Genomic DNA, 26,415 nt, shown 5'->3' with positions numbered 1-26,415 from the left:
TCAGGTGCCTGGCCCAACGCGGTTTGCCACGTCAGCGAACGCAGCAAGATACGCGCCGCGCGCCACCCTGTACAGAGCCTCCGGCCATAGCACCTCAAATAATAACGTTACAGCCCCTTCGGAACAGTCCGGCGAGCAACTTCTATCCGCAATAGTGCCGCCGACAGTCGAGTTCTTCCTCGGCGAGTGCCCCACTCCACCGACTTCTCTAGCCTACTGCGTAGCATCGTTGCCAGCCGAAAGGTCACCTGCCGCTTCAGCGCTCATCCCAACAAAGGCATCAGTCACTGACCTGAGCGAGCGTGCTAAGGGCGAAGTAAGTTTGCCGGCATCGTAGCATCTGTCCGATACTAGCCACACTACCCCAGGGGTCATACCCCACGCCCTCAGTACTGTCAACAGCTCTTCGAAGTCTGACCGTAGCAGTTCGACCCTGCCGCAGCAAGCGGACGCTTTGGTGCCTCACTTGAGCAACCTTCAGCAACGAATGGTAGAGATATCCAGACCGAGGAGTGAGGCAACTCTCCATCCACCAGGTGTGTCATTTGCTGTCAGCCAGTTGTCTGATGTAGCAGTCTCAGCTGCACGGCCTGTCACTGCAACAGCCTTCTTGCAGCCCCCCACATCCGACCATTCCCACACACGCATTAGCACTGGCCAGCCGCTCCGGACTGTCACTTCCGCTTCACCCAAGCACCTGGCTATGAACCCAGCAACTTCCTCCGCTATCGTCACAGCAGTCATCGCTGTGTCGACGGTCACACCTGTGCCAACGCCAGTGGCCATCCCGCCCTGCTCGCGGCCTTCGTCAGGGCCACTTCAGCCGTGTAAGCCAGTCGTTGCCACCTACTTGGTGGACTTGCAGCTGGCGCTACAGCAGCTACGCGACACCACGATGAAGAGTACGATCACACAGGGGCTGCACGTCATCTTCTCGCAGAACTGCGGCACCTCTGCAGTTACTCTGGTACCTCCCTTTCCGGCATTTTCCGAAGACTCAGCCACCCTCTCACACTCAGTAGTAGCTGTAATACCTCACACACAGCTGCTGTCAGTTCACGGAGCCGTTTTGGCCACTCCCACGCTTTTGACGGCGTACCTGGCGCGCCAGATTCCCACCGATACCAGCTGCAACGTTCCAACTAGTGCACTGCACGGGCTCGGGCCAGCCCGAAAGCCCGGGCCCGGCCCGGCCCGCGGGCCGGGCCGGGCCGCTACATGATTTGTTTTGCCGGGCCTGGGCCGGGCCCGGGCCTGAAGTTGCGGGCCCGGGCCGGGCTCGGGCTTAAAGCTCCGGGCCCGCGCCGGGCTTGGGTCCGTACAGAAACGGCTGGTGTCCGAATTTTCATTCGCTATTGCAGAGTGAAAAAATTCAGGGGGCACTTTGACTGTCTAAAGTGCGTAAAGGCGAAAGCGTTTTCCGCACCTTTCAGTGCTTCTGTGGCATTGGTGGCGTCACATGTAATTGAGTACTAATTACTAAGTAATGACTAATCACTAATTAATTGTTAATTAATTAATTGTTAATTAATTAAAACGGCAAGGCATCCCGCCGAACGGGTGGTGGCGTTCCGTGGACTCCCTGGCAGCGCTACAACACGCTGTCGCGTTCCACTCCTAAAGGCGAAGCTTAAGCTTAAGCTTAATTAGCAGTTAATTAGTATTCAGGCATTAATCAGTAATTAACCATTAATTAGTGATTTGTCATCACTTAGTAATTAGTACTCAATTACATGTGACGCCACCAGTGCCACAGAAGCACTGAAAGTGGTGCGGAAAACGCTTTCGCCTCTACGCACTTTAGACAGTCAAAGTGCCCCCTGAATTTTTTGAGGAAAGGAAATGGCGCAGTAAATCTCTGTCATCTCGGTGGACACCTGAACCGCACCGTAGAGGAACGGAGGAAGTGGGAGTGAAAGAAGAAAGACGAAGATGGCCCGTACTGAAGAAAATGAAAATTGTATTTGAGGAAAGAAAATTACGCAGTAACTGTCTCACATATCTCGGTGGACACCCGTCAAAATTCAGGGGGGGGGGGGGGGGTGCACTTTTTTGACCTAAAGTGTGGTCACTGATGTGTGGTTAAGATCTTAAGCTTCGCCTCTAACAGTAGAACGCGAGAGCGTCTTGCAACGCTGCCAAGGAGTCCATAGAACGCCATCGCCCATTCGGTTGTACGCCTCGCTCGTCGGTAAATTGGTTTTTGAGGAAAGGAAATGTATTTCTCTCTCATATCTCGGTGGACACCTAAACCTCGCCGGAAGGGAAGGGAGGAGGATGGCAGTGAGCGAAGACACCGTATTCACTAGACGTGCCTTTGTTCATTCCAAACCATCGAGCTGGCATGGCGCAGTGGATAGCATGCTCGTCTCGCACTCCGAAGACCGGGGTTCGATTCCCGAGCTCGACCAATTTCTTACTAGGTTTTATTTATTTATATGGCCTGACTAGAGAAGTTAATTAGGCTAATTGGGTAATTAAGCAATTAACTAAGCTCAGTCCCACTTACTTGGAGCATCACTATATGGTCCCTTCAATTGGTTGCATGGTTACTAGCCAAAGTACAATTGGCCCCGTTTGAAATTCGCGCACTGTGACGTCACGATCGTTTCGACCAACTGAAAAGCGTGACATTCTCTGTCGACAACTGCTGCTTACAACGATGAGACATTAAAGGCTTTCGCCTTAATGCACAACTGCAGCATTGAAGCAGCGACACGGATGAGCTATGAGTACGCTATGAGTACGCGCTGAGAAAAAAACTAAGCTTTATTCATTGACTTATTTATTTCCTTAATTCCACGCCGCGGTGCAGTAAGAGTAAAATTCAACCGGCCTTAATTGGTCATTGATCGTTCGTCATCCCGAAACATACCTATACACTAATAGAAATGCATTCGGGAAGAACATATTAGTTTAGGACTCTTATGTAATACCCCCTATGTAATACCCTCCTGAAGAGGGCCTTTAGAGGTGTCTTGAAATAAATAAATAAATAAACACACACCGTGAAATACTCACGCCTTTTAGCTTTTCGTTTCTGCCGATAGGCGACCAGTTCGGCTATGAGTTTTACCTGTGAGATCGCTTTCACTAAAAAAAAAATATCATCCCACTGCTTGCTAGCCAGCTTTAATGTTTATACTTTGCGGGTGGCAAAATATAACTGATTAAAATCATGCGGGAATGCAAAGTAGTCTTTTACGCGCGTATGCAGCCCTTTTTATTTGGCTCTCGGAACTTCCGAGTTTATCCATGCGCACGTACACGAGATCATTGTCCAAAAGACGGGCCTGGCGATCACTACTCTTAATCACTTCCTTCTGGGTTAAAAAGAACCAACTTTCTGCAAGCCAAACTGTGGTTTCAGAACCTTTGTCGGACAGTTTCTTATCGGTCTAGTAGCAGTCGACTTGCTCAGAGTGAGCAGTATACCTCATGCTTTACTGTGAAGCGGGCCGGGCCCGGACTGGGCTTCACTCCGGGATTCACGGGCCGGGCCGGGCTTGCTAGAGGGATAATTTAGCGGGCCCGGGCCGGGCCCGGGCTTGAAGTTGCGGGCCTGGGCCGGGCTCGGGCTACAGGTCTCGGGCCCGGGCCGGGCTCGGGCCTCAGATTGAGGCCCGTGCAGTGCTCTAGTTCCAAGAACGATGACACTTGTGTCAGCGGGCAGCATACCGTCCGTGGCGGCCCTACCATGGCCTCCATTGCCTCCATGTCCATTGACAGCTCGGCACCCCGCATCATTGGCCCGTTGCGCAGCAGCCAGGCTCGTCCACCTGAGCTAGCGCACTCCACCCGACGGCTCTTCCTGGCCCCTCAGCTGACATGAACCTATCGGACCCTCATCTTCCCCTTTTTTCTTTCTTTTAATGATTCACCGTATAGGGTGGACGCTGTAGCGACGCGCATGGCTGGCACGAGCCACGTGCCGAAGAGAACGAGGCAGCGCCGGCACGAGAGATAGAGAACGGTCGGGACCTCGGCCTGGGCCGGACGCTGCCGCCGCTGCTCTGCCGCTATCATTTCTCTGGCAGCCTTCAAATAAACGTGGCCATGGTCGCCTCCTGGGAGACCTCCACACCGACCTCGACACACTAAGCCTTCATGTAGGCTCGCCTTTTGCTATCGGCCGAAAACTGACCACTGTCAATGGTTAATCAATGCAAACAATCCATATCTCTACTGAAAAAATAGCGCTCGTCCTGGTCTTGTCTTGGCTTCCTCCTCGTTTTTTCTGCGCAATCTTTTCAGTATGCATATCAACCAACTTGCCCAACTTTCTGCTCTCCTAAATCCATATCTCAAACGTGCCCAGTGCACCAAAGACTGTTTAAACTGATGCCCCAGATGTCTGAAACGCAAACGCAGTCACACGAAGATCTGCGATTTCGACTGACGGGTTCATGCTGTGCTCATGCAACTGTGTTCATGCCTCGGTTTCCCGCCGTTTTGTGTTGTAGGCTGCAGTTCTCGATACCTTCTAGAATGATTATTGTTTTTTTTATTCATGCACAACACAGTTTGTTGTATTTAGCCATGATCTTTTGTCTGCCGTCGACTGCCGCGAGAAGACAGACTGCGTTTTCCTAGATTTCAAAGAGGCATTTCATACTGTTCCTCACTTCCTGTTGCTCCATAAACTCTACTTTCTTTGTGTGACAAATGATGCATATCAATGGAATAAAAATTACCTTGAAGGGAGCAAGCAACGTGTCTTGGTCAAGCGTTGTTTTCAGACATGGCGACAATCACTTCTGGAGTTCTTCAGGGGTCTGTGTTAGGGCCATTGCTGTTCTTAATATATGTCAATGACATACGAGGTCTGTTAGAAAAGTATCCGACCTTTTTTTTTGCGAACACCTGATGGATATGAAACAAGCGTGCTTGCACCAGCAGACCTTGAACCGTCGTGCGCATGCACGAATTTTTTCCCGCCTGCCGATAGCGTCAGTCGCTGGGAGGCAGCGTTTGAGTAAGGTTGTGCACAGTGCTCTCGTCGGTTTTTTAGTGGAAGCAAAATGGCGGTGCGACAGGAGCAGCGCTAATGCATCAAATTTTGCCAGAAACGGGGCAACAGCCAAGTGGAAACCATTCGGAATATTCAGACGGTTTTCGGTGATGATGCTTAGAGCAGCACACAAATTGAGCAATAGTACAACTGGTTTAAAGATGGCCGCACATTGGTGGAGAGCGAGCCACGCTCCGGTCGGCCATCAACATGCCGAAATGGCCACATCATTGCCGAAGTGAACGCTCTGGTGATGCGGGAGCGTCGTGTGACTATCCGAGAAATTGCGGAAGAGGTGAACATCAGTAGTTTTTCTGCACATTCCATTATCACCGAAGATTTGGCCATGAAGAGAGTTGCGGCGAAATTCGCGCCGAAGCTGCTGACGGTGGAGCAAAAGCAGCTTTGGGTTGAAGTCTCACAGGACACGCTGGATTCCACAAACAGTGACCCCGACTTCATCAACACCATAATCACTGGTGACGAGTCTTGGGTGCACGGGTACGACCCGGAAACCAAATCCCACTCGTCACAGTGGAAGCATTCCACGTCACCAAGACTTAAGAAGGCCCGCCAAGTGCGCAGCAATGTGAAAGTGATGCTGACTGCTTTCTTGTACTCTCGCTGTGTGGCACACCGCGAGTACGCACGCCCCAGGGTCAAACAATGACCAAAGAGTACAACAGTACAACATCTTCGCACTCGGTCGCCTACGTGATGCTGTGCGGCGCAAGAGACCGGAGTTGTGGTCAACAGGAAATTGGCGTATCCATCACGACAATGCTCCTGAACATTCTTCGCACTTGATTCGAACTTTTTTGGCGAAAAACCAGACTCCTATAGTTCAACTGGCTCCTTACTCTCCTCATATGGCCCCCTGCGACTTCTGGTTGTTTCCCAAAATCAAGAGGCCATTGAAAGGAGCGCGATTTCAGACAAGAGAGGACATTATGGCTGCAACTACAGCTGAGCTAAACTCCATTCCGAAAAAGGCCTTTTCGGAATACTTCCAACAGTGGCAGCACATCTGGGAGAAATGTGTGGAGTCCCAAGGAGACTACTTTGAAGGTAATTAGGTGCCAACGCTCCAGTTACATATTTTTTTCTTCGGCCAAAGGTCGGATACTTTTCTAACAGACCTCGTAGTTGAAAATGTTAATAGCCGGGTGCGGGTGTACGCCGATGACTGTGTTTTGTATCACTCAATTAAAGCGCCATGTGACATAGATTACCTTTAACAAAACCTAGGCCACATTCAACAATGGTGCGATAAATGGAGCATGGCTTTGAATGAGGCTAAATGCTACTGTGTTCCCTTTACGCGCAAGCGCACTTCAATTGGCTCGGAGTATGTTTTAAATGACCTCCTTTTATCTAAGGTGTCGGATTATAAATATCTTGGTATTTACTTTTCGGCTGACCTCACCTGGATAAAACACGTTGAATACACAGCAATAAAGGCGTCGAGAATGTTACATTTTTTAAAAACGAATTTTAGGGATGCTGCTCAAAAGGTTAAGGAGCTTTCATAATTTACTTACATCAGATCAATCATGGAGTATGCCTTTGCTGAATGGAACCCTCAGGCCGGAACCCATTCTGCTATTCTGGAGCGAGTTCAGAATCGTGCAGCGCGGTTTGTTACTAACAGCTATAGTTTTAATGCTCGTAGTAGCAGCATTAAACAGGATTTGAAGTGGAACTCCCTTAAGGAGCTCCGATTACAGATTAAACTACAATTTCTCTACCGCACTTATTTTAATAAAACAGCCATAAACCCTAGGACATATTTGCTGCTACCCTATTTCACATCGAAACGGTGCGATCATGAATAGAAAACACGCGCGACGAAATGTCGTACTGATGCTTTCAAGCGTTCTTTCTTTCCGCATACCAGCAATAAATGGAATAAGCTGCCTCATTGTGTTGTTTAATGTCGGTCTGAGATTGCTTTTGGAGCACTGTTGTCGAGCCTGCGGCGTTCGTGAAGGCTTACTTAGACTTTATCGCCTTTTCTCTGTTTTGCATTGGTACCAGCAGTAAACCGGACATGTTTGCACAGAGTTGATGCCACTACTTTTTTTCTATTTACTTCTTTAAGCCATATATCACTGACTGGGTAGCACATGTTGTTTGACATGTACAGTCTTTGTCAAAAGTTTAGAGCCCAAGGGGTTTGCTTCTAAGCCTCGCAGTGGGACTCCTGTAATATTCGTGGTAGTCCTACCCATTGGAGAAGGCAGGACCAGAAATCTTCTTACCTTCAGCAAATTTGGAGCGCTGGAGATGCATTACGAAGCAGACAGTGGGCTTCAGAAGCAAATCCCCTGGGCTCCAAACTTTTGACAAAGGCTGTACGTACTTATGTATCCCCTCCTGCAATTATGCTTTCCCGGCGCTGCAGGAAATTCAAATAAATAAATATATATGTTGCTGACAAAAGCATGCGTATATTATATTGACGTAAAGACTGGGAAAGATAGCTTTACTTGTAATGTTTTGAGTTTTGGAACGTTATTTCAGAAAGCAACTCCTTCCTCACGACACTAAAAACAAGTGCGACATAGTAATTGAGAACTTTACTTTTATCATGGACAGCGTAATAGTCATGACTTGCATATCTCCATTCGTGCGTCCCTTCAATGTCGGTAAGTAGCGGAGTCCGCGAAAACACTGCCGCTGCGCCAGCGTCGCTCATAATTCTTTCCCCAAAATATGCGCGCTCTCGAAAACAGAATTCACTATTGGCATACGCAGTATGCTTGCATAACCTAGAATCACTCAGCACTTCAAAAATGAAATATTTAGTCTGTTTCAATCTCTCTGGGGCACCCCAGCGCAGTTTTAATCGAAAGACGGCTTACTGTGCAGAGCATTGCACAGCGCAAAGAAAGTAACTACATAAATATCACTCGTAAAGTGCATCTTTATTGCACTCCGCTCTTTGAAGTAGGATGTGAATAACTGAATGCAGATCCCTGTCGCCGAGAAAATAAAATTAACGTTATGATTTCTAATCCACTCTAGACTGGCAAGATCGCTACCTACTGCCAAAACGTCATGATAATAACGTGTAAAGCATTCAACAACCCCCTTCACATCAAAATCCCAACGTAATGCTAAATGCTGTAGTTGCTCCAGTTACTGTTATCCTTTCTGTGTAGTAGAGATTTCCTACGTCTTCTAACAAACTGCTATGGAATACTTTAGACACTGGTGGCAGTGCTAAGGCTATAGCATGTGAGAAAGTGAGAGTTCTTGTGATTTTTTTCTATGGCGCGTAATTGCGTGAGCTTACAAGTGATGCGCTGCCGCTTGTCGTCATGTTTACTGTCGTCGCAAAGATTGGTGAACGCCTGGGCCACCTCTGCGAGCTCCTCATCCCATGTCTGCAAAGTAATAACCGGATCAGACTCATGTCAACATCCTGCGCAGTAACCCTTTTTTAAATGCTTATACACAAGATGCGTTGACTTACTGGCCGTGGCGTTAGGTTGCTGAGTCCAAGATCTCGGGATCATGCATCTAGCCAAAAACGTATTGCAGACGCTGTGCGCTGGATGATTCGATTGTACGTCCAAGAACCACATTGGCAGAAATTAGTAGGGACCGCTCCACTGCGACATCTCCCAGAGTGCATTATGCTTTGCGACGCAACGCGCACATACCAAATCCGTGCTTATCACCACAAGTTCCAATTTGGCAAACTCCGTCGAACTCTCTGCAGAAGGAAATATGCAAGGCAAGTATAACAAGGCCTTCTAGTGTAGCTTTGCTGTTCTTTGTAAATCGTCCTAGACAGCAGCACTGTGCCCTTAATATGTCTACCCAACGCCGTAAGGAAAATTAATTGTTCGTCAGGCGTTATCCGTTAAGAGCACCTTGGACGGGGCGTCTCCCTATGTATGACGTTATTGAACATCATCAATAAGGAACCGCCGCGGTGGCTCAGCAGTTTTCGCACTCGGCTACTGATCCCAAGACATTAGGTTCAATCCCGGGGCGCTATTTCAATAAGGGCAAAATACAAGAACGCCCGTGTACAATGCGCTGTAAGGGCACGTTAGAGAACCCAATGTAATCTAAATTATTCTGGCGCCCCCCTCAATGGCGTCCCTGACAGCTTAATAGTTGCTACGGAAAACTAAATACCACAATTTTCCATTTAAACATGACCGCTGAGACCGTACAGCAGCTTTCTTATCGGCCGTATACATTGCTTTATTGGCTGTGGCAAGTGCATAAGTCCATAAATGACAAGCGCATAAGGGCCTTTGAGTTGTACACCGTCGGAGAGAAATTCTATTTCATACAGATGGCTGACTGCGCTGACCTTAAAGGGCGCAGTGGGATTCTGTACTATGCAGGTAGAAAGAGGTAAGAGTTCAGTAAGTTTTACTCATTGGGGCCTCTTAAATTGCGCTGTCGTTGCTTGTCAAGCTTTGCAGAGTCCTTAACATGCATGCTTCTCGACCACAACTGAAGTTTGTGCTCAGGACAGAGAAAAGAGGGTAATTGTTTAGTAATATGCCCACTTAACCGCCAGGCCCACCAAGCCTCACATAATGGCAGAGATCTACGCTGACCGGCTACTGAACCGGAATCTTGGATATAGCGCCGGCTCGACTATGCGCTGTTAAATACGTATACACTTACCAAGCGGTACATATTTGTCGCCGGTGGAAAGCGGGACAGCCTCCCCTGAGCCACCTGGGAGCGGTAGTCGTTGTGGGTCTTCAATATCACCGCCTTCTCAGAATCGTTGAGGCCCGTCACGACGAAGGTGCACCGCGGGTTCGGCGGTTTGCAAGCCGTGTGCACCAGGCCGCTGGGGAGATTCCGGTACTCCGGGCGACACTTGGCGAATGCCGTGCCACGAGGGTCGGCAGCGATTGCCGCAATAGCAGCCAGAAGAAGAGATCTCGCCGCGGCGCTCTTCACCCGACTTCCCATCCTTCTTTGCTCTCTTCCAAAAGTTCAGAAATGTCGCTGCATATCAGCTCGTTAGGGCTGCCTCTTTACTCGTATCCGAAACTCACATGTCCTCAAGCACCACACAGCTTTTCTTTGTCCGCCGCAGTTGAGGTAGCACTCGCGTAGACTGTCTCAAGCCCCTGTAAACGTTGGCAACAAACCATGATGGGACGAAAGTAGTGTAACATCAAATAGAATACATGTCTGAGTCCGACAACATAGCAGCGCAAATACAAGCTATAAAACCCAGAGGCATTTAGTAGTCGTGCTCATCGCCGAAAGTCCCGGTGAATAAGGGGAGCGGCAAAGGCACCTGGGTAATACAATTACAAGCTGGCGTGTTTTCATCCGCGATATGATATCCGGAGGTGACAAACCGTCCCTTTTCCGCCTTCCACACTTTATTGCCCGATAAGGCTATCAGTGACTCATTCGCGTCGCTAAACCTCTCATTGGGATGCAGAGACCGCTGTCTCTTTATCGCGCAAGAGAAGGGTGAAAAAGTGAGAGAGTTTCTTTCGGTGACGTACATACTCTGCACCTTCTCTGCGTGCGTGTTTCCCCCATTTTCTTTCGCCGCGCCCGTAAGTGCAATTTCAGTATCAACCTTGTCGCCTCTGCTCCTAGTCCGCTTGCGTTTCACTGAGGTCTTCATGTTCAGTTTGATCGTTCACATAATTCTGTTTTCGTATAGCCAAAGCTTTTTGGCGTGCATTCTGGCGCACTGCCTGTGCTGCATATTATAAGGGATAGGGACAGCAGTCTAGCTGAATTGTTTCGTCTCTACCCGACGCGTCGCCTTAAGCTCAGAAGTGTACGTGTCAACGTAAGGGATGGAGAAAAACATGATGGTAACGAAGATTGAACCTGAGGGCACCTTTCTACGTATGCTGCAGCGTTACAAAACTAAATTACCAGCGAATAATATGTTACAAGTGGACACATTTTTCTATACCTATGCAACACGCGCTGCTATACTTATTTCTCATGATGAAAACTGTACTAAGGGAGTCATTACTCATTCACATCCACCAGAGCGCAGCCCTACGTTTTGCGTTTTGAGGAGAGTAGTCGACGAAGCTACCGGTAACATGTTTGTACTGCGCTTATACACAGTTTTGTCGGACCTTTTTTGTTTTCTCTGAACACTTCCTGTTTGAACAAACTGAAAGAGAGAGAGAAGCTCTTTAATTGAAAAAGAGAGAATTCGGCCAGCGTTTAAATTTGCTGATTTCCTACTCTGCGGGGGCAAAGGATTCGGGGACAGAAACATGAAATGAGAGAGGTGTAGGAACTGAAACTAGGAGGCGCTGTGCTTTGAGGATGTGAATTGAGAGCGCTGAATGGAGGGGCTACAATTTCTCTAGAAGACCAATGCCATTAATACAGCAAAAAAAAAGTTCATAGCGAGTTTATGCTGCCTATAGCCGGCTAAGGATCCTAATACACAGTCGAGAGTTAGAGGCAATTGTGCGAGATTCCATTAGATGTTCATAATGTGCAGGCTCCTCAGCAGACGCTGGGCATTCTAACAAAATATGCTCTACACTGCTTGATCAAAGCCTGGTGGGTCATCATTGCCCAACGTGAATAAATAGGGACACTTGCAAAAGTTGCTCCGGGGATGAAGCCCCATTCTGTCGCCGCTTTAATCTGAAAGAGAAGCGAGCGCCATCAGTGGGGTTGTGAATGTACGGCGTTAGTTTTCTTGGTTTTCCCTTTGCCGCAGTGACGCCTATTGGCTGCGCTTGGTCACGTGATAAGTTTTCTGCATAACTGGTGTCTGTTTCGCGCCTCGCATAGTCTGCGCCGGGTGCGGCTAGTCGCGTGTTGCTATTAGTATTCACTTATTTGATTTCTTCTGCGTATTGATAAGTTCGCGTGGGCTCTACGCTTGGGGTACGAAAGGGAAGTATGCTCGAGGTTGTTCTTTGGGCTGTAGATCTCGACCGTAACAGAAGGCTCTTCTCTCGGCGGTTTCACACGAAAAATTCGAAGAAACACGACGTGCCGTTTGCCCCTCATAGTTCGGCTAGATAAATTTTTTCACATAGTTGATATTTGGTTGCGCAAAGTAGTTTGTAGGCCCGCTTCACTAGCTCTGTGCAGACCGTATCTCTGTTGAGCGTTAACAATTACCTTCCTTGTCTTAAGGGCGATGTGAAGCGCAAGAATTCTTACACGTTGCTTGGAACACGTCTAAAACGTCTAAGTCGCAGTAACGGCACTAAATTTCGCGAAGTGCGGGCCCTTTGGGGTTCCCCTTGCGGCAGCGACTGCAGGTGAAAAGCACCTTATGATGAGATTTTCCCATGACTTTTTTTAAGAGACGCGTTAAGGAACAAAAGATCGTCTGATTCACATTCTCAGAAGTAATTGACACGCCACTGAATTTCGCGGCCTCGGCCGCGTTGCAAACTTCAATTTACCTCTTAAAATCACCTTGCTGAATACGAAATCTTACGTTTAAAAGCCTCAAAAACCGGCTTCTAGAACCCTAAAGGAAATAACTTGCTCCGGCATGCACGGAGATAAGGTTAAAGAAGCTCCAACAAGGAGCTTTTAAGCTTCCATGACGGAACACTGCATTCCCTCATTATATCGGCTCCCTGAAGGTTTTGCCAGCTAGGAAGTCACAATGAGACGAGGAGCCGTTTGCCAAGGCGTCTTTGACGAGCCCTGTTAAAGTTATGGTTATAAATGCGACTAAAAGGTCTTGTTTAATTAATAGAGAAGAGATCAAGGCGAGAACTACGTTTGTGTTCTTTAAATACGTTTTTGTACGCATGCGAGCTGCTGATGTTCCTCAAGCTGGGAGTAGCAGACGACGCGCTCATCCTTAACCGATTGCAGCGCCGCCGCCTGTGCGTCCGCTCTGCTCCCTGACGCACTGGCGCTGTTTTCCAGCTGCCCCCTATCTAAAAACTTTTCCTGTGCCTGCCTGCAACGACGCGTGATCAAACAAAGCGCGGAATGTTTCGCTTTCTGCTCTGCCTTACCAAAACCAGCGCGACACGCATCGTCTGCATCAACGCTTTTTCAATGGCTTCGTGGAACGCGTCGTCTGCAAGTGCGGAAACCTTTTCAAACGGCGCACCACTGATACCAAGAGAGGTTTCGGGCTAGTATCATCGTCAGAACCATTGCTCGTTTACAAATACCACAACCGTGTATTCGAAACGTTCACGTAAGACACGTTTATTGCATGTTGCTTCTTTACCTCTGAACACACAAAAAAAGCAAGAATACAATTTCGATCCAAAGGAAATTAGGGGCCTTAAAAATCGCATCAAGGTTCCGCACTTTATTTACTGCTTCTCCTACGGTGAGCGAAAATCGATCGCCTCGCAGTGTGCCGCCAAAGTGTATCCCTTAGAGAATTTTTTTTAGCTATCAGGTAAGAACACTCTTTTATTATGAGGTAAATTTTGCTACAATATTCACCCTAACATCAGAAATTTAAGGCACCACGAAAGACGCCGGAGTGGATATGCACCTGGCGAAGGTACAAAGGAAAGGGGGAGGGCAGTTGGAAGTATTACTGATGATATTCGCGAGTCTCCTCCTGTCCGTATGAGCATCGGGAAATTAACCTTATGTAAAAGATTCTGCCAATCGGTCGACGCTCTGCGAAACCACTGAATGTGTCCATGGTCCTACAATCCACACAAATTATCTATCCAGTCTTATCACCACATCAAGTGCAAGAAAAGTGGAAGACAACACAAAAGTTATTTTCAAACGCGTTTACTAAGTAGTGCCCTAGTAGAGCATAGCAGTATACAAGCCAGAATGCAAGAAGTATGCTAAACTTTCTTTAGATATGCCTGCAAATACTAAGACAGCCGCTATTATAGCCACATACATTGTTATAATAGCCGCTTTTATGATGCATGTCTCAAATGCTGCCTTTACCACAATACACCGAAGACACAGCGTCGCTAAAAAAGAATGTAAACTGCTACTGACGAGTTTTATCTTTGGCACAAGTTAATTACTGAAAATCTAAATTAAACTCTTTCTATAAAAGGACGGAAATGTAGTGGGTAATTTTTTTTAATCGTTGTTCCTCAAACGCCCTAAAGAGTGCTTGCTATTTCGACGTTTTCCCTCCGCCTTCGGGAGTAAAATAGCGATAATGTTCCGGAAAGCACTATGTACTTAGCAACACTACATTAAATCCTAAAGAAGCGATAACGAGGCACCTTTACGAAACGCAGCATTTGAGATACAGCAGCCCGAAATTTTTAGAAGCCAAATCGCAGACCAACGAGCCAGAGCGCAGGCAATGCAAAGTGATTACAAATGTTTTGAGTAGAAGCAAAGAAAACAGCCTGTACAAATACATACAAATATTATCACATCTTAACCGCTTCTGGCTAGCCGGAAACTCTGACCGAACGTTCGTGCACAGCAGGTTTTTGTACAAAGTATACCAAGGTAGCACAAGCATGGGTAGACAATTGTCATTACGCGTAATGCACGCTGTGTGTAACAGAACAAGCTGTTAAGTACAGTACCTGAATAGTTCGCCAACAGTCGCTACCCCGTCAGCATCACACTACACGATTGCCGTCCATGAATGTATTCGAGTACTCAGCCGAGAAAAACATACCATTGCAACATTCATCCTTAACACTCAGGCACCAGGCAGACGACAGCGCTCCCGAGTGTGCTCTACAGATCAGACGCTGTGGCAAGAGAACTCCGGTTGCGGAAGCACAGGAAGGAAGGCGGGGGGGGGGGGGGGGGGGGGGGTATGCGGCGGTTGGCGTCAGTCACAGAGGCCTCAGTACGGGTATCGGCCGTTTCCCCTCCGGAAGCATCGCTGCGACGCATGCCTCTCCGCATCGAAGAAATACAACAGCGCCGGCGGAACGCCCCCTCGGTGCCGGGACGTTTACGCAAGCTTTCATATACGGACTGTGGATCTTTTTGCAGCTTAGCAGCGTCACTGCCCCACTGTCAGCCTATATTATTGGCTAAACTAGTTGAGCTAGACTTCATGACGGAGAAATTTGTGAAAATGAGTAAACTTTTCCGAGCTCTGTCTGTAGGTATCAGAGGAACACGGTGAGTCAATGTTAGATTGAGCAGATTCATTTCATGTGATAACTAGAGGCACGAGGGCGCATTTACCGGCAGTTGTCAGAAGAAGCGGCTGTAGAGAAAAGGGGGTGGGGACAAAGGGTCGAAGTTTTGCAAATCGTGTTTATATCGTCTTTATTAGAAAAAGTCTAAATCAAGGTCCGCCTAACTTAGCATAGCGAGAGCTGCCGCTAGTCATAGCAAAAAATTCTGAACAACCGCATTTTTTCAACGGAGACTTTTTTATGAGTATATTTTTTTCATATATCATAAGACACCACCATAACAACCAATAAGTCCGCAGACCATTCTTACATCGTGCCGCAGATCTCTCCTCTGGACGCTTATATTTTCCTGCTGCTTATTCACAAAAACGCATTTCATTGGTTTTCAAAGGCGACTTAGCTGCTCAGTGCGAGCATGGGACAAAACTTAAAAGCAATCTGTTGCTATGTATCGGGAACTATACATTTCCCATTAATATGCTGGCAACAGTATTTTACAATATTTCACAGTTCCCTTAATATTATTGCCATAAGAGCACCCCATTTGTTTCTGTGCGAGCGCACGAGAACCTTTAAAACCAAAACATTTTTTGAGCACCCCATTTGTTTCTGTGCGAGCGCACGAGAACCTTTAAAACCAAAACATTTGAGACAAATTGGAAGGTTAGACTATTCTAATCAATATCTTTATGCCATTGTTATGCAGTCTTCCTCAGTTGCCTCAATATTCAAAGCTATGTCCAAGAACGCCGGACTTGAGTGTAACAGCTAGGTAGTAGCTGCAGTGCAAATCGGTTGCTTGATCGCTATACAGCAGCGTTGTTTGATCGATGAGACCAGCGATCCTCTGCGGGCAACATCAGAGAAGCCACTGAGTGCTCGCTCGCCGCGCGAGCCTTTTGTCATTCCTGGCAGTCACACGCGGCGTTACGGCTTTCCTGTGTTAGCGCGTACACGTTTATTATCAGGGTGACGCTGCTAGCTGAGCATTCACAGTGCTGTGACTCAACTGCGCGCGTACAGGCAGCGGCCCCAGATACTTCATTGCGCAAAACCAAGCTCTCATGCGCACCTACACCCTCAAATCCTCTCTTTCTTCATCTATACTCTCAACTCTCCACGGGAGCGTCACTATTAGGCAAAGTGACTATGTGGTTAGAGCGCTAGGTTACCCAGCCGGAGTACACGGGCTCGAACCCGGCAGCGGCGGCCGCGTTTTGATGTAGGCGAACACAAATGCGCCATGTGCTGTGCGATGTCAGTGCACGTTAAAGATCTCCAGGTGGTCGAAATTATTCCGGAGCTTTCCACTACGGCACCTCTTTCCCTCTTTCTTCTTTCCTTCCCACCTTCCTCCCTTCCCTTACGGCGAAGTTCAGGTGTCCGCCTAGATGCGATATAGTTTTTTTTTAATCGAGATGTTAGCCATTAGGCATAATGAGAACTTCTTGGCCTTTGGCTTAAATCGCATGTAGAAATGGCGATACAGCTACTGCTGCTATCATTCCATCAAAACAATTCTTTTTCCTTCATGTGGTCGGCCAGGTAAAAGACAACATGGACAGGAACGGTCGAATGACGCGGTGTGTGACAGCGTGATTAGCGCGACGCCATCAGAGTAATAATGATGAGCGAGAGACACGGGGCTTCAGCGGTATCAGCTCAAGCGCTAAAGCAAAGCGCATAGCCGAGCTCTGATTCGAGTTTTCTAACAGCTTCACGCTGTAAAAAAATGTTGACCAGCCTTTTTTTCACATCTAAAAATACTACTTGAAAGAAAACACCACATAAATCCACCCCCATATATGAAACCTTCACTCAAGTCTTCGGCACCAACAGGAGCGCCACATTACAGAGCATAGTGAGCGGAAAAAGCAGCATTTTTGGTGGCATCGTCGCGGTTTGAGCACGCTACCAGCAACCGCCTATCTCGAGGTACGGGCGCCGGCACTCTACGCGCACTACTGGAGCCATACATAGCACGCGCCCGCGTGCCTGGGTGGCGTCGCGCACACCAGGAAGTGATCAGCCGTAGCTTTCCTTCCGAAGAAAATCTCCTCTCGCTTTCGCCTCAATGTCGGTGGCTACCAGCGGTCGGAGGACGCAGAGCAATCAGTAAACAGCAGTGCTGCCTAGGCATTGAGGACGGGCCGCACACCACGAAGAGATTAACCATGCGAGCTTACCAAGGTTAGTTCTCATCAAGGAGCAGAGGCAGCCGTCGTGTCTGTTCGGTGAGGAACTAAAAATACCGCCATTGATGCCGCTCAGAAGGGCTCCCCGCGCTAAGACCAGCGATAAACAAACAGAAAGGTTTGTTGTGGCTGGAGCGGAGGATTCCAAAACTCTGCTTTCGTCGACGCCAACTCTGATTCGTTCCTGCGCAAAATTACTCGCAAAGACTCTGCCAGTGCGCAGCCTATATATATACAAGGTTCTTCACCTAAGTCTGTATACAGTTTCTAAAAATAGGTTTTTGGAATTACAGGGGCGCTTAGTTTCTGCATATCAATGTCAGTGGTGTAGCAGATCTAATAAAAGCAAGACGTGCTACCTAAATGGCAGGCTGTTTAACTAATATTGAACATTTGATCTTTTAAATATTCTGCATTTAGAGGCGTGTAGCGCACCGTGAGTAATACCCTTATAAGTTTTTAAATTTTAGAAAATACGGTGACCCTCGGCGCTATGGTCCAACAAATATTGGCTATTTCGACGAGTTAGACGAAGTGGACAGGTTGCTTTGCCTGCAAGCTTCTCAAAAGCGCATGTATTTTGGCGCGAAGTAGCCAAAATTTGCTGGCCACAGCGCCGAAGGTAACAACTTTTTGAAAATTCAAAAACTAATATGCTTATTATTTACCGTGGGCTACATGCGTCGAAATAATTGAGCAGCCTAACAGTAATAGACATGAAGTAAACTATTCGTTTTTAGTTAACCGGTCTGCTAGTTAGCTCGTCTGAACTGTATTCTGGTGTACTACACCACTCACAATTTGAGGCCTAAAAAAGTGCTCCTCTAACTCAAACTCAAAAAGCCTATTTTTGAAAATTGTGCAAAGTCCTAGGTAAAAACTCTGCATATGGCAACCTTTCTATTTCCTAGTACTGAATTCCTCACCACATCTTGCAGCAACTTAAGTAACTAGTCAAGAAGTTAGCCTGTACTGTCATTTAAAATGCCACCACAGAGTGTATTGTTGATACCTACCTCAAGTAATACTAGTGCTATACCAATAGTGAGACTGGTATGTCGAACTATAGACGCAGTACTGCGCAACTCAGAACGGTAGTAGTCTATACCATGTTTCCCAGTTGAAAATATAATGAAGCTTTTAAATTATATGGAGTGCCCTACCCTAGCGATACCAACTGAGCGCCATTGAGACCCGCATCTCCTAGCCTACAGTATTTTTCCTCTGCAAAGTGAATAATTAAGAATTGCTATATACTTAACAGTTTAAAGATTGCCTTCAGGAGTAAAGTGTGAATTGTGAAGTAGGTAGTCTCGGAAAACAGCTGGCCGATAGGCTCGGTCCAAGGTGCCATTTACTGAGCTTTATTTGGGGACTTTAAGGTCAAGATACAGCGTGACATGTTTTTACGCATATCACTCGTCATCTGCGCACGCAAAGCCTCGGCGGGAAGAGCTGTACGGAGTAAAGCAAATTTTGTTTTCTGTGTCGCATCTTGGGATGCTGTGGGAGAACCTGTGCCACGCGGAAGTTTTTATATTTGCTAGCCGCTTTCGAGGCCGGTAAGAAAAAATTCTTCCCGTCCTGGTAGTTTCGTGCGAACATTTCGGCTAGGGATTTTTTAATGCGATGCACAACTTCTACACTACAACTTTATTCCTGACACCAATATTTTAAAAAATTAACTAATTGTTGATTAATAAGGAATTAGTTTCCAGAACAAGAAAAATACTTCTGAGAAGGCTATGCGACTCCCAATAATACCAACTCGGTTTCACTCGACTAGTACGCCTCGGCCTCTTAAAATAGTGGCTACTGTTAGGAGGGACACCCGGTATGAGTATATTGAAGTGTTATCGAAGTGGTAATATTGAAGTCTTATAATAGAAACGATGTCTCTAACTGTAGAGAAGCCATTGCTTCATACAGTCTTTCTTTTGTTCATTCCATACTGGATAGAAATTTGGAGACGCATATGCGGTGGGAAACATTGTTATGAAGGAAATTCGCCTCATTTAACCACTTAAATAGCATATGCAGCCTCAAATCTCACAGAGAACAAGAATAAAGGCATGAACTGCTTTCATCGCATTTAGGCTCCCAAAAACAGCTTTACAGCCCAGTAGCGAAAAGCAGTGCACCTTTCTAAAAACGGATCTGTCTTCTGTAAGGAACTGACTGTAAGGAACTGACTGCCTTCACTCGACGAGTTACCTGCATTTGCTTACCTGGCACTGATCGTATAGTAGAACTTAGAAATGTTTACCGGCCTTGTCTCTTAATCGTGCCCGTGGGTTGTGTCGCCACTGCATTGATTAGTTTCGACAGTGTGAAGTGTGAGACCGCACTAGGCAAGCTACTTCATGTTATTTTAGAGCTTTAGCGCAGTAAGGTGCTTCGCTGTCCCATTTAATTGTGATATGGAAAAAAAAACGTCGACGAGATCCACAAGAGCTGTACGTCTCTCTGTGTAAACAAGCTTTGTCGGAAATATCAGATTAGGAGAGGAAGTGCTCCGCTGTTTGGTGATGTCTCTCCTGCAGCGACGACAAGAAAAGGACAACAAGAAAGGTCGCCCTTGGCCTCCGGCGCTCGTTGATAACAACGTCGGCCAGCGTGTCGCGCTGGTTTCCGGACGCTACGTCGCTTGACTTACTTGCGCGGCGGAAGGACGCTTGAAACAGGGAAAGAGTTATGACTAAGGGCAGGAAAGTAGCATTAAAAATTAGTCGCTGCTATGCAAGGGTCATGTACGGTGGCGCACTTCTTTATTTAATCAACCTTGGCGCTCGTGCATATTGCCGCGAGTCTTTGTAGCGTTTGTTTGTTGTGTTTATTTGTTCATGCTTCAAGGCTGCCGGCACGCCGCTTTATCGCTTCGTTTGTGACGCAAGACGCGCCAAGAATTATCTCGATGGATCGCATCCGGACGGAGCCGACTCTAGTTTTTGCCAGAATGTTATAGTAACTTCTAAAGCGTTATCTCGAAGATTCGCTATCGGCTTTAAAAAGAGCGCGGCCGACAGCGGCGGGCATTCTGTCCGACGACCGTCGAGCACGCTTGCTGCAACGCCGCCGCCGAGTGATTCAGTGCTTTGCGGGCGCAAGTCAGCCCGAATAAAGAGTTTCGTTTCGAAGACGTTCTCGCTGGTTTCCTGTTCGCCGTACTGTAGTGACCACTACGTGACAATATGATTAAATATTTTCCTTCACCAGTACTCTTCAGAAAAATGTAGCAAAAAGATAGCCCAGCAGTTACTAGCTCCGACTGTGTTTAACTATTTCTTTTACTTTTACTACCTTGTTTAAGGTAGTAAAATGAGGCGCTTCTTAGCTTTTTACTCCCAATGGTCTCAAGTCAGTGCCTGCTCATTAACCGCTCCTTGAACCATAAAAAAAATCTTTAAAATGCAACTGACACAGACTCTTTTGTGAATAAAATGGTTTAGTAATTAAAAATTTCAGCGGCGGTGTGCGTTTATGTAGGCTATCCTGTTTCGACAATCGCGACTTCCGAATTGAGGCTGGTATCTGAGCTCAGGGAGTAGGAGCCGCTAGTCCGTAGCTTGAGAATCAGATTTGCGGAGTTTATCATGGTGAGAAAGATCTACCTGTGCACGCGCGTGGAGTGTGTCACGCTTCTGTGACCCTTTCTGATTTGTGTTTTCCTTGCATTCTGAAACTTTGTGTGTACCCGATAGGGATATTTGATACCAACACCTCGCATAATTTGTACTCGTAATGCTCATAATGCTCAATATGTGTAAGCCTAAGTTAGTGATTTACGGCCAGCACAAATTAGTAGCCCTTACTGGTGTCTGCAATTGATAAATTCAACGTATAGCCTTTTCTATTTCCCTATAGTGCACAAATTTAAGAATACACGCCTGCAAATCATACGATTAACATAGCAACATATCTAAAAATAGTTTCTACCCATTTTATTAGTAAATACTACTAGCTACTAGCTTCTTGAGGTGGTAACTTTAACTAGTTCAACTTCTACTACTTCCAGTTACTAAGAACGTAGGAATCTATTGGCATGTAACTGGCTAGTAGTTAGTGAATTCTCCGGCATTTTCCTTAACAATCAGGGCCGCAATGCTTTGGATCGAGTATTTTCCTACTTGGGTCAAGAACTCAGTCACTCCTTTCGTTTTGTTTTTCTTTTTCCCCTTCGCAAGTTTTACATCCTGTTATGTACAGGCGAGCAGTGTGAAGCGTCGGCCTTTTCTTTTCGTCGAAGTACAGCGCATGTCGACGTCTCGCGGAAACAAAAGGGGCTCCGCTGAGGCTATCAGGCTGTATGCTTTATATAGTCAAGCGGAAGTGTCCACAAACAGGTCAAAGACAGCCCTGCAAATATCTTGCTAGCCCTTGATATTCTAGTTGAAATCAAGAGGAAGATGTGGGCTTGGGCAGGGCATGTAATGCGAACGCAAGATAACCGCTTGTCCCTAAGGGTAGCGGAGTGGATTCCGAGAGAAGCCAAGCGAAGCAGGGGGCGGCAAAAAGTTAGGTGGGCGGAGGAGATTAAGAAATTCGCGGGAATAAGATGGCCGCAACTGGCGAACCACAGGGTTAATTGGAGAGACATGGGAGATGCCTTTGCCCTGCAGTGGGCGTAGTCAGGCTGATGATGATGAGGATGACCCCACATCACAACTACTTGAGGACATGGACCCATGAAACGTGCACTATCAGGAAACTTGGCTGCGGTTTCGAGTTGTTTAGAGCTCAGAACAATATTATACTTTGCTTGCGCTATTCTATGCATCTTGGTGTATTGAATTGTTCCAAACAGCTATTTGGGTGCATTAAAGAACTTGTGCACAGAACCAAAAGGCAAGAAGAATTAACGCAGAATAACATGAGGGCGATGTGGTAGTCACAACTGTCACTCCTACTAGACGTCAATAACATCGGCAGGAAACGTTAGAAAGGCCGTCAATAGCAGAATAAACTTCAACATAGAGAAAGCTCGGAACATCATCAATAATGAGCAACTACAAAAACAGGGATCACACAAAAATGGTGCTCAGTTAAGTACCGAGTGAATACATGTGACGCTGTGTCCTTCAAAACCTGCGGCACTGATCTTAAGCACAACGTTTATATCAAATTAATTAATCGTAAAAAATCTTCTAGGACGGGAAACGGCACCATATTTATAGGCACGCGTACCTGAAGTATGTTTATTTGCTCTTTGGGGGGATATTTGGAAAAAAGGGCTACAAGTTTCTCATCTCTTGGCGGATTGCCTCGGCTTCAAACCTGTTGCTGAACGTGTCCTCATGTTTGTAAAGACGGAGGAGTCACAAGTGAGGCACGCCCTGCTCTATGGCGGGCTCCTTTCAGACTGCTTATGGTAATGAGCGCGCAGAAAGCCTCGCCCGGGAACGACAGTTTATGGTTTCCAACAGCCGTGATGCAAACAACAAAAAAAGACGCGGCACGACACTCGGGCTTCCGGTGGGTATCACCTAACACGTTTGCCTTCTCAAGGTACGCGCACGCCTGCGAGACGGGGAAACTTTTTCCGGCTTGCATAGTCAAAGGATTATGTCATGGAAAAGAGTTGTCCTTAATTAAGCTAAAATTTGGCTGTTACATGCGTTGAAATAAAATCGTTGCTGCCGTGTCGCCATGTGGAAATAGCAAAACGCAAGCATAAAGCTAACCGCACCCGCATGACATTACAGTAGCACAAATCTTCTGGCACATAAATGTCTTGTACTTCCGGTCATTCAATAAGCTAATGTTATTTAGGATCCGTTTACTGACACCTATATTCAAAGATTAGAAACAACACAAAACGAGAATGCAAGATTTTTTTTTTAATAAGTACTGCGTAAAGTCTCTTTTTAACCTGATTCTGAAAGCAGGGCTTATATCCATTTAAGAAAAATAAAAAAAAAATATCTCGTTTGGGCTGTTTGTACGCAATACTAAGGGGCCATTTGCAAAGCAACTCATCCGAGTATATTGCGCTTTCGTCTGGTTACTCGACTGGAAATAGAAATAAATTTGTTTCCGTTTTATTGTAAAAACGATGTGTATAAATAATTCTTCCTTCCGCGTACTATAGTAGATTGGAATGAACTCGATGAATCTGTTGTATTCCTGAATGATTTTTAGGAACTTATTGCCGGTAGTGGGTTGCATTTGTTGCAGCAAACTGTTTTTATGATCATGCTAGGACCGCACAGCTTTATACGAAAATTTTTTCGCACTGTTGGTTTCTTTTTTTTTCAGTTGTGTTCCGGTGTAAATCCCACCCTCCCACACTCCTTCAACACGAGCTGGCAGTTTTCTAAACAAATAAATGAGTTATGTTACAGGAATTTGAGCAGTTTTTTCCAATACATCATTTCGAGCAAGCTACTTACCTCAGTCAGAGATTTTAGAAGCACTAGCTGGCTTTAAGTCTTCTTGACAATAGACCATATACAAACTGTAAACTAGTAATAGAGAAAGTCGCAGAGTATAGCAACTCCTACATATAATCTTCAAAGATTACTAGAAAGCATTTGACTCAGTCGAAACTTCACCTGTCATGCCGGCATTACGGAATCAGGGTGTAGAGGAGCCTTATGGAAAAATACTGGCAGATATCGGGTGCAAAAGCCGCTATAGCCCTCTGTAACGCCAGCATTAAAATTCCGATAATTAAGGGTGTCAGACAGAGAGACACTATCTCGATAATGCTAATTACTGCCTGTTTAAAGTAGATATTCAGAGGCCTATATTCGGAACAGTTTGGGATAGGAGTTAATGAAGAACACCCAAGTAATCTGGAATTGCTGATGACATTGGAGTGCATAGACACTCATGGTATGGTGAAATAGCTAGGAGAATTAGGATGGCGCGTGGGAAAATTGGCAGGAACTCTCAGGTCACGAATAGCGCAGTACCAGTACCCTAAAGAAGAAAGGACAGCACAGTGCACCTCGCCAGTACTGGCCTATGGGCCGCAAGCATGAAGGCTAACGAAGAGGCTTGAAACATACAGAGGACAGCACACCGAGCTATCGAATAAAGAATTATACGTCTAGGCTTAAGAGACCGGAAGAGAGCAGAGTGCGTCACGCAACAAACGCGGGGTGATAATGTCCTAGTCGAAATCAAGAAGAAGAAAGGGGCACGGCCAGGGTATACAGTGCAAATGGTGATAACAGATAGTACCTTATGCTAACAGAATGAACTTCAAAAGAAGCAAATGTCACGGAGAGAGGCAGAGAGTGAGATGGGTGGATTATTTCCAGAAATATGGCAGGTACCTTTCTCCTTCAGTGTGTGTAGGCAGGTTGAAAAACTCGGCCTATATTGAAAAGTCGGCCTTCGTCGGGTAAGTGGTATTCAAATTATTCTAGGAGAGTCTGACAGTTATTGATTCCAGGAATGTTGGAATTATAGTGAGGCGTCTAGCACGACCTTAAAAAAAAGGAACTATTTAAGTGACATGTATATATCGTGAGCTGTTCGTTTTATAACGCCGGAAACAGGCATTCTGTAAGATAAAGGCAGATAATAAAGTCAATAAAGATAAAAAAAAACTCAAGGCGTTGGCTGGATATGGTGTACGAGGCGCGTAATGGCTGGTCGCAAAATTTCGTTCATCTGAAGAGCATTATTTGTAAGGAATGAAACCTGTGTCCTTGCTTCAATGTAATTTAATTTTCAAATAACTTACTTTTTTTTCTCGCTGAAGCAAAACATTTTGCTGGATTTCCTTGTTCACTTGCCACTATGACCGCTACAGGAAGTACTAGTAGTAGACCTTTACTCAGCCATAATTTACAGGCCGAGCATATAAGTACTCTACATACCTACCGTTGCTTTCCGTTCCGTCCTTGTGATGTTATCCCATGATGGCTATGCAGAATTGTCATCGACAGCCAATATATGGAACCTGCATCCCATATTCGTGGCTGAGTTTGGCGGTGTCGACCAGAAATGCCTCAAGCCATTTATGCAATGGCTTGTGTTCCTCGAAGAATATATCGCTTTACTCAAACAGAAGCCGCTCCGAGAAGCTCGCAGGAATGTGGCCACTAAAGTATATCGAGACCTACTAGCACAAACACTCGCGGTCGTTTGTTTGCAGCGCTTGATAGGTCAGAGGCCGCGGTATATGTTAGCTGCACGTGGTCGCCTCACTGCGCGCGCTGAGATAACAGCAGCTGCTCGAGAGTCAAGCAGTCGTTATCCGCTTCCTTGAAGACAGCGCGGAGGGAAGTGGAAAAGCATAGCGGCTGTACGCTCAATCATTTCTGGGGATCTGTTGATTGTGTCTGGAAAACATCGTTCGCCCTCCGATTGCAGTCAGAGTGTTTTGTTGCCTTGATGACAGCATAAACACGGCGCACTTGGCTGAGTGTTCATGCGTTGCTTTTCTTTGTTTCCTTCTTTCGCACTTCGAAACGGGGACACACGATGACAAGCGGACGTGATGCAGTGCGACGGGAGGCTGTTATTGCGAAAAAATGTACAATAAACGAAGATAGATTTCTGTGAAGAAATTTCCGGAAACTTCCACAGAGGTCTCTGCCCGAGCTGAAAATGGAAGCAAACGTAGGAACACGAAGGGAAATGAAATTAAATAGCCAAAGAGAGTGAACCCTGAAGAATGAAGAAACTGCAGGTAGCGGTGCTGACAACAGGCGCTGATTACATTAATTCATTTAGTTGAAAATTCAGCAGCCACAGAATTTTAGGCCTATGCAAGAGAGTCAATACAAGGCAAGGAAATGCCAAAACAATCCGTCACCTAATCAAAGAATCAAAATTCTGTTCAAGCGCATTACCAAAATTACAAGATTTGAAAATAGCCCTGGGAAGAAAGTTCCAAACAGGAATGGTTCGCCAAAAAAAAATTGCTTGAGTGCTGTCGTTCAATACCAGAAATGCGCTCTAACAAAGGGCCTTCGGAGCTGTGTGCTCGCCTTGAGCACAGCAGCTTAAGAATTTTGGGTTGAGGTAGGTTTGGTTTATGTGTTAAGCGGTTGCGCATTTATAACAAACAGGACACTTTTCTCGACAATTCAGGCTGTGTGATATGGTTGTGATATTAGTGACGTAGGTAATTATAATTTCTTTTATTTGTTGCAAAATTAATCCCTTTGCTTCGCATTATCCCTAT

The 26,415-nt window shown here is 46.3% G+C and overlaps 1 protein-coding gene across 3 annotated transcripts in view; it reads right to left on the bottom strand.

Annotated features, from left to right (window-relative positions):
• The window catches only part of LOC149370300 (scoloptoxin SSD976-like), a 35,416-nt gene extending 10,070 nt beyond the window's left edge, over window positions 1–25,346 (bottom strand). Inside the window, exons 1-3 of one of the 3 annotated variants that reach the window (XM_089561149.1) lie at window positions 25,107–25,346; window positions 9,668–10,125; window positions 8,310–8,400 (exon numbers count right to left, since the gene is read on the bottom strand). In XM_089561149.1, coding sequence (XP_089417275.1) covers window positions 8,310–8,400; window positions 9,668–9,964 — 388 coding nt within the window. In that variant the 5' untranslated portion in view covers window positions 9,965–10,125; window positions 25,107–25,346. Of the gene's footprint in view, window positions 1–8,309; window positions 8,401–9,667; window positions 10,126–14,505; window positions 14,687–25,106 lie in introns of those variants that run through there. The other 2 variants (XM_089561140.1, XM_089561156.1) reach the window with 2 other exon arrangements.
• Between the last annotated feature and the right edge of the window lie 1,069 nt (window positions 25,347–26,415).

This window comes from Amblyomma mixtum, chromosome 1, assembly GCF_055824585.1.
Source record: "Amblyomma mixtum isolate Tamu chromosome 1, ASM5582458v1, whole genome shotgun sequence".
In the NCBI taxonomy this organism is placed as follows: domain Eukaryota; kingdom Metazoa; phylum Arthropoda; class Arachnida; order Ixodida; family Ixodidae; genus Amblyomma; species Amblyomma mixtum.
This window is presented reverse-complemented; position numbering and strand designations above follow the sequence as displayed.